The sequence below is a fragment of the Geospiza fortis genome, unplaced genomic scaffold (assembly GCF_000277835.1).
Source record: "Geospiza fortis unplaced genomic scaffold, GeoFor_1.0 scaffold40, whole genome shotgun sequence".
NCBI classification, from domain to species: Eukaryota; Metazoa; Chordata; class Aves; order Passeriformes; family Thraupidae; genus Geospiza; species Geospiza fortis.
The window spans coordinates 14,311,670-14,320,719 of record NW_005054297.1 but is presented as its reverse complement, the minus strand read 5'-3'; the positions used below and the strand labels follow the sequence as shown (position 1 = coordinate 14,320,719).

Below are 9,050 nucleotides of genomic sequence, written 5' to 3'. Positions count from 1 at the left end.
CAGGCAGGGGACAAACATTTCCACAGGACTTACAAACCCTTCTTAGCCCCAAAACAGCTCAGCTATCACACACTACCTATACCATGAAGCAGGGGCTGGAGACACTGCACACAGGGGAGCTTTAGGACAATATCCAGGCCAGGTTTACCTCATCCACTTTTTTCTTTTTTTTTTTTTTTTTTGGAAGATTCATGAGGTTTCTGTGAGCTTCCTGACAATTCTTCTACTTACACGCAACCTGGGTGGCTGTCAGTGCAATAGTGAGGTCTGCACAGGTCTGCAAATCCAATACAGACAAATAAATACTAGGAATTTAGGAAAATAATTATAAGTTTATATTCATCCAGTTTTTAAAATCTTTCTTGGTAACTGGACAATGACACAGGCCCACTTCTATTTCATGCAAAATAATTTGCTAAAATGTGATTACTACTTAGCTGACACCAGTTTCCCATTAATAACTTAAGGAATAAAGCTCCTAAGTAAAATTGTTCTGCGTTGTCTGGCACCTGCAGCTAATAAAAAAAAAAAAGCCCAGACTTTCAAAGCACTCTTTGCATTTGCATAGGAAATGCCACAGAACAAGTTTTCCATATTAATTGGCAAAGAGCCCAGATCAGGCTGTACATCTCCTCTCTCACTCCCATTTGGCTCCTCTTCTGTGTACATGCCGACTTGCATGTCTGTTGGATTCAGGCCCCTGAAACCACATCACTGTTAGGGCTTCATGCCTGGACTGAATCCAAAACTGGATCTGCTGAGCTGCTTGCTCCCTTCAGTTAAAAATCATTAAAACAGAGTGTACTATTTCAGCTGATTCCATTCAAATAAGAAATGCTGGTCATAGTTCCCCTTCAACTCAAAGATCTACTCTTCATATCTGTTTGCAATCCCTAAATATAATAAAACTTAATTGAAATTAAGTTTTCTAGTTATATATAAATGGAAAATGATGACTTAATTAACACCTGTCCTAAAAAGCGGCACACTGTTGAAATTCCACTTGGCCCTGTACAGTCTCTCAGAATGACCCAAAAATCAAATGCCTTGGGAATACATAAGAACAGCGTGAGCCTATACTGAGCCCATACTTGTAAATGCTCCAATGATTTGTGGCATCTGAGGAATTTTTATACAGTCCAACTTTGCTTAAAATAATATTTGTTTGATTTGGAAGTGTTACTGGTTTCAACTGTTGCTCATGTGTTCTCATGCTATGAAAGACTGAATAATTGTTCTTGATTCATTTTATCAATTCCACTCATGATTTTAAGGCATCTCTATCATATTCTGTCTTATAATTTCTTTTCTAGGCTCAGAAGAGAGTTCACCTAATTCATGCTGAAGTATGGAAGTGAGTCCACTTCTTAATCCAAACAGGAACATCTGCAGCATATCTAGACAAATTAAATACCCCACACAAGCTTCTTTTAAATCAGGAGAGAATAAACTGGAAAGCATCATGTGAAAAGTTATATTGGTATAGCTTTAGAAAATAATCCAGGTACAAAATTAACATGGAAACCTATAGAAAATTAGGAAAATAACAAGTATTAGCACTGATGTTTTGGATACAAGATGCAGGAAGGAAATTTTTCCACTCTCCATTGCTGGAGCAGCATGTGGTTAGGGGCATTACACTTGTAGAAACTTTTTGAGAGAGTCCAAAATAGAAGAACAGTGAAGGTGCAAACTCTAAATGGGCCTCTAGAGATGTGTATTTGCAACAAATCCAGACATGGATGAAGATTTTGGTGCACAGTGGTGATGGATCACTTACACATACTTGTGTAAAGAGAAGATTTTGTGGAGAGGCTTGAAGATACAGCATCTGTAGCATTTGTCACATCAGTCTCTCCTAAAGCAAAGCAGATGCAAGGAAGGAAAATTTTCCTTTCTTGGAAAGGAAGCTCATTTTCAGGGATTACTATGATCATAGGAAAAACAGGGTCTGCCCAAGAAATGCTAGAATGATTTAGAAAAAAAATTATAAATTCAGTTTATAAAGCAAAAAGAATTTTCAAATATGAGGAAAACAATTCGGTTGCAGTGGCACCAAAAAATATTGGCAACAAAGCAATTAATTTTAAGAAATACAAAGCTAGGCAATCATGAAGTGAAAATTCATTCCCAATTCTGAAAAATTCAGACCATCATGGTAAAAGATAATAGTTTTGAGATTTGAAAAACAGCTTTGTGTCTTTGTTGAGATCTGGGCAATAAGAAACAGAAGATACTTTGGGAGTGGCTGGTAGAATACAGATGTGCAATGCACAGTGAGGGAAGCACTGGCTTGGTATTAGCTAAGATATGCTAATGACTAAAAGAAATGTAATCCAAAACTGTACAGTCATAAGGTTTGACAAGGAGAAAATTATACAGGTGATTCATCATTACAAAATCAGAGAAATATGAATTTTAAAAATATTCCTTTTGCATTTGACTGAGAAGTTTGGATTCACAAAGAATGTTTTCTCATAATTCATATCTCTATAATAAATAGATGCTTTATAGTTTTACAGAGCAGAGAGGGTTTGTTTTAAACTACATGGCCACATGAAACAAAAAGGATGTAACCCAGTAGTTCCTAAAGGCCATAAGCCATATGTCACAGTCAATCTTTACTGTTTCTTGCAGCTGAATGCTGCAGCCACAGAGATGTCAAATGACCCAAGATAACTTCAGTGAAGGCAAGCAGTGGAGAACAAAGGCAGCAGCAGTGCCACACCATGGCATCATCACAGTAAGTGGGAAAGAACAGTGTAGATGCTTCAGGAAGCCAATGTTTTAAACAACAATGTTTTCTATTTTGCTTGCTGCAGTTTTTATGAGTGTGAAATAAAAACTCTCTTCTGTTCATTTGCTGACCATTTCTGGCAAATATCAGATGTAGGAAGAAGAGTCACAGCTACAAATTGTCAGGGAATTGTTTTAAGACACGTTGATGGGAGGAGAAAACCAACCCAGTAACCTCAGGAAGGGAAGGATGGAAAGTGAAGCTCCAAGAGATGGGTTGTGGGTTTTTTTCTGACACACTGCTAGATTTACAGTTTAAACATTCCTTGTGTCTCATTCACAGCCCTGTGTAACAAGTAAAGCAACAGATCCCTGGAAACTAAAAGAGTTCAACATTAAGAGTACCAGTGCCTGTGTACCACCTCTTGCTGGGAGCAGGCTCAGGCTGGCTTTCTACCCTGGATCTTAAAAATTAGGTAATGATAAATCTCAGAAGTTCCAAAGAACAAGGAAAAGACTGCTTTTACAACACCAAATGGCTTCAGCCAACACAAAATAACTTCAGGATATGAAAGGGCTGCTGGAGGTTTATGAGAGGCCAGGCTTTTCTCAGCCTGAGTTCTAGCACACAGTAAAACCTTTGAACATGACCAAATCTATTTACAGAAAGCATGATAAGATGAATACTGCCAATCTGAAAATCAATAAAACCAAATGAGAGCAATTCCAGAAAGATCTAATTTACCTTTCATGCATAATTAGAAAGAGAATTCCCACAATTAAGCAGTTGAACCAGCGCACGGGCTGGCCAGCTGCCCAGATTACTATGGAGTTTGTACCATTATACAACATTTTTTGTGGGTTCATCAACACTCTGAAGTCAGCAGAAATGAAAAGGAAGAAGGAAGAAACACTTATGTGATCCCCAGAATGAGATCCAGCACCATCAATATTAAATGGCTTGCATTGCTATTCTGACTTCAAAACCCTTTTAACCATGCTGTCTCTTAGGTTTGTAAGTGTGGGGACTTTTCAAAAAAAAGATTTAAGTTTTCCAGAACATTTTCTCTACTACCTCCAAAATAAAAAAAAATCCTGAAAAGGGTTAAAATCTGCAGAGCTTTTGATCTCCACCTGGAATGCAGCAAGTTTAGAGTCAGAATGGGGCATGGAATCCTGACAACGATTCTTTACTGAAGAGTACTGTTGCCAGGTGAATGGGAATTGGAAGTGCTGTGCTTCCCCCCTGAAATACAAGCCTGGCAAAGCCACAGTAATGCTGGAGGCTGGCCACAGAATTGCCTGAAGGAGCAGAGAGCTCTTCAGAAGAGAGAACTGTCCCCTCTTAATCCACTGCTTTAAGAAATTCAGATGTTCCCAGCTGGAATTAGCTTGCAGAAAGATTTCAAAACTGATAGAAGCTTCTGGTGTCAGGAGACAGAGCATCAACATTTTCTGTGACTGCAAAATCACATAGCAAACACTGGCTCACAGAATAGCAGGAAAAAAAGGATGGGGTATGTAGTGCATAAAACCTTCAAACAGGCATGATAGTCCAAATAACTCATCAGACCTAGGACTCAACTATAAGGTCAATTCAAAATGTGCAATGGGATTTTGGCATGACTTTTTCCTAAAACTCAGGGAACAGTTGAAGAAATCATGGCTAGAGAAATGGGAAAAGTTACGTGGTGGGCAGCAATTTTTGAAGATACAAGAAGTGGTCCCTGGGCTTATTACAGGGAGGCTTTCCATGGGTTTACAAAAAAAAAAAAATCCATGGACATTTAGATGAATATATGACTGTTCTGTGTGAACATATAAATGCTGAAAAATGTCATTTGCATTCCTTATGCATTCCTTTTCTGAATGAATAAGTAGCTCTCACCACCATCATCAGAGTTGAAAAATGAATCTGGTATGTTACAGGCTGGGTTCCAGCTACACTAAAATGACAAAAATGAACTACCATCATTCAGTTTTAAATAAAAAAGCAAGCACATTTTTTTACATCAAGCAGCTGAAACAATATTGTCCCTTAAAGTATATGCAATTAACCACACTAAAAAAAGGCTTATGCAAAGTTCATATGAGCAAGAGAGTACCACTGGCTATTTATTTTGTGACTTTCAAGGGTGACATTTTGCTCTAATTTTCTTGATTTAGTATTTGCTTAGTGAACATGGTTGTTACCAACTGCATTAACTATACTTTTTCTCAGGTGGCTTCATTTAGCAAAGGCACAAATTTCCATTGAGAATTTCAAGCTGAGTTTTGATATGAGAGAAAACACCTCTAGAAGTAAAAAGTTATTCAGAGAAAAGCTAGTATATGGAGGCCAAGAAAACAAATCCAACAGATAGGGAGGGCACAGCTCCCTGAAAGAGTTGGTGGGCTTCGTAGGGCAGGCCCACATACCTCAGGTCTTTACCTGGAGTCAGCAGTCATCTGAAATATAACGGTTTCCAGCCTGGAAAATAGCATGCACTGAATCTACCTGACCCAGGGAAATTTAAGCTGAAAAGCCAGCACAGAGGAATTGGAGATGTCCTAGTGTGGTTTCTACTTCAGAGCTCATCCACAGTCAGCATGGCTAGCACTGTGCAGGTGCTCTGTCTGCTGACAGCACCGGGCAGGAGGCAGGAACATTTCCATCCTGAAGGTCAGAGCTGTCCAATTTCAGGATCTCTCACTCACCAGGAAAGATGGATTGTGGGGGGACTTCAGAGGTAAGAGAAATCAATGGCATTTTGCTAGTTATCTTCAGGGTAACAGCACTTGCACAGCATTAAAAATTCATCAGCATTTTGACAGGATATGTCAGCATCCTGAACAATAAAGTGCAACATATTTCTGAAGGACAGCTCTCTCAAGGTCTTGAAAAGCCTGAAGCTGGGAATCTTACAGATATACAGGGAGTAAAGCAAAAAATTAGTTCAAGCACTAATTGGAGAGTTCTGGAAAAGAAGGGAAAGCAGATCATATAAAGCTCTTTAGAAGCAAATGCCCAAATACGTTGTTTACTCTTTTGAGAGATAATCCACCTTCCATGAAAACCATTAAAAGTGCAGTGAGAAAAAGGAGAAAAAATGTAATACATATAAACATATAATTAAATTGGTTTTGCAAAGAAATCTTACTTGCATGCCATTCCCTGCCCTCAACACAGCCTTCCTATTTTCTCTCATTACCACATTTGTAGGACTGAGGCATACAGATCAGGACATGCCAAAACCATTAACTCAATTCAGACGAGTCCCACACGTGCAGATGTTTCTGCAGATATGTTTACAGCATCACTGCTGTACCTTTCAAGACCAAAACCTGGAACTTCTGCAGATTATCTGAATTACTTGCAATGGCTTTTGGCCAGAGAACTTAACATGGCTGAGAAACTCTCCCAAGGCTACAGGAAAAACAACCCATCTTTATGCACATTTAACATGTTCTGGAGACCATTTTCCACCACATTTTAAATATTTTTCCCACTTGCAATTGCTTACCTGAAGAATTTTGACTTTTCCTAAAACGTTCTCCTGTGACATTGCTTGAATGGCCTGTTCACTCTCCGTTCTCCCATCAGGTATGAAAATACTGTCATGGGAAAAAGCTCGACTGCCCATAGAATAATGGGAGGATCTGTTAAAGAAAACAGACAACAAGTAATTAAGTACTGCAATTCATTTATAAGAGTGACTCTTCATATCACAGTTGTCCCACTGTATGGATTTCTTCCCCCCCCCACCTCTTGCCTTCTACATAAAACCTCTGTACATTCTCAGAGGAGGGGTATCCAAACACCTTTGGTTTTCAAAATTTTAATGGAGGTGCACAATTCCTTTATAGACAGTCTTCCTCCTTGCAAGGAACTAGAGTGGGGTGTTGTTGAGTGTTGAGAAATTCAACTGATTTTGCTCATAAGCCTCAAATCTAACTGTTACTTCAGGGTGCAGACTAGATGGTGATGATGCACACCTTGCCAGACTGCATATCTAAGAAAGTGCATTCACGCTTAGTGCCACTGCTTGGGAGTGACGCACTGCCATTCCTGCTCAAAGAAAACAGCAGGCGTCAAGCAAAGGGAGATCTGTAACATAAAAAGAATTGTTACAGGGCAGGAAGCCACTTCCATAGAGCTGCCTCCTTTAGCTGATTACCCAGCCCTTCCTATGGCCATGAGCATGATGACACTGACAATAAAAGGTTATCACCAAACCCCTAGACTGCCAAGAAGCTTGTTGCACCCAGCTGTATGTCCTTGATTAGCCACAAAGAGCAAGAAATGCCCATGTGCTGCTGCTAAATTGAGCACTGATGCCAAGGAGGAGGGTGTGTCACAAATGAACCTGTTATATGGCTCTGATTGAAGTCCACAGGCAATGGCACGAAAGAAAAAGGGGTTTAATTTACCAGAAATCATTCTAATGAATTTAATTGTAAGAAAACTTAGAATAAATTTAAAAAAAGCTAGTAGTTTTGGGGCCACACTGAGGGAAAAATGTATCTGTTTGAAAGTCATGTTTTGCCTCACCTAGAATATTCCATGGTAAGTGAAAAGCCCATAATCTATAATCACAATAACACCACAATTTAAAAAAACAGAACAACTGCAAGGTCCTAAATCTCTCCTTTTAATAACCTGTTGGCAACCTTATAAAACTCATCTGTAGTTTCAGAAAACAATCTGGAGGGAAAAAATATAGTTTTGATACAGATCTATCCAACATAACCTTCTACATATGATAAAAAAAGTTATAAATAAGTATTTCAGCAAAAGCAAGGAAGAGGATACTTCCAGAGAAAGACATAAGTAAAAGAACAAGAAAAATTAGGTTTCACATATTTAAGAAGATCAGTATATTAACTTTTCTGCCTTTTAAAATGTTCTAATTGTTCATGAAGTGTTCAAGATATTTCTATTCATACTTTGCAAACAAATAAGTTGGGAATGTATTTATTACATTTTCATCTCATTTTTCCCTGAGGTATTTTAAGTAAAAACAATCATCTTTTCTTACAAAGGGAGAGTGTCATATATGGTTACATAACCCTGTTGAAACTGATCAGATGATAGACTATTCTTGAGTTTTATAACAGAATTTCTTGGCGGTAACCCGAAAATAACAGGATAAAAAGTCCCCAAACCCTCTCACTCTCTCTCATTTATGTATAAAATACTTTAGCACTCACAAAATAATCAATCCAATTCAGGGGGGAGAACACACACAGTTCTCTGAATCATTTCATCTTCCATACAATCACAGACTAACTGAAAAACTTCTTTTTATCCAGATAAATATTTGAGCAACGTGCTTAATTTGAAACAAACCAACACACAAGCAGGCAAAGAGCTGGTCAATATTCCACAACACTTTTAGCCATGGAAGAAGAGGAACCTTTAACTGATGCCATATTCTATGTTAGATTTTTTTTTAATATAAAACCCACAACTCAATTGCCTCTGGCTGTTAAAGGTAGTACACCTTTCAAGTTTCTTTTAGAAACCTTTTATTAGAAACCATAAAATTATATTTTTAAACTGCTTCTAAAAAGGTTTCTATACCAAATCACTGTGAATCAGTCAGAGCTGTGGGAAAATTGCATGGCACTGAAATACCTCTGCCTTGCTTGGCCAGCCAGGAGTCACCCAGCAAAGCACAAGTTGAGAAGAGTCCCTTACACAGAAACAAATTCCTAGCAGGCCTGGAAATGAATGGTTTGACATGAAACAGAGTGAAAATTGGCTTTTCTCATATAATTGTGTAGGTCTGTTTGAAATGAAAGCTCCAGCATTGCATTCAACAAGGTGGGAAGGACACACACAAAATCTGACAAACCAGCCCGTGGCAAGCCACTTGCACTGTTCAGTGTGTGAGCCTGCTGCAGGAGCAGAAGGCAAGGCTAGTGGGAACTGGTTGTTTGCTATTTACCTTTGAGCTGAGAGATCTGCTGAGAATGCAGGTCCAGGTCATATTGTTCTCCAGAGAGGATCTTCTCTCAAATATTTTTCCAGCTATGCTGTGCCTCAGATACTTGTGGCTTGGTCTCAGAGCTACTCACTGTGCATACAACACCATTCACCCCTTTTGCTGTCCAGTGGGTTGGACTTCTTATACTTAAAATCAGACACCTCATGTATATTTGTGTTGTTTGTTACAACTAATTAGTAGGCAAGGGCTGCAATTCAGGCACCAAAGAGTTCAGTGACTTGTTTGGAAGCTGTTCATGACCTTACTAATGAATTGTTAATATTGAAGTTGGGAGCAGGCAACCTGCAGCTTTGAAACTGAAGAGAATTTGCCAGGAGTTCAAAC

The 9,050-nt window shown here is 38.7% G+C and overlaps 1 protein-coding gene across 4 annotated transcripts in view; it reads right to left on the bottom strand.

The window, feature by feature from the left end:
* Positions 1 to 9,050, bottom strand: part of CRACD (capping protein inhibiting regulator of actin dynamics) — a 128,748-nt gene that overhangs the window by 20,581 nt on the left and 99,117 nt on the right. For 3 of the 4 annotated variants that reach the window (XM_031066066.1, XM_031066062.1, XM_031066070.1), the window contains one exon: positions 6,240 to 6,375. In XM_031066066.1, coding sequence (XP_030921926.1) covers positions 6,240 to 6,359 — 120 coding nt within the window. In that variant the 5' untranslated portion in view covers positions 6,360 to 6,375. Of the gene's footprint in view, positions 1 to 6,239; positions 6,376 to 8,666; positions 8,685 to 9,050 lie in introns of those variants that run through there. The other variant, XM_031066074.1, reaches the window with a different exon arrangement.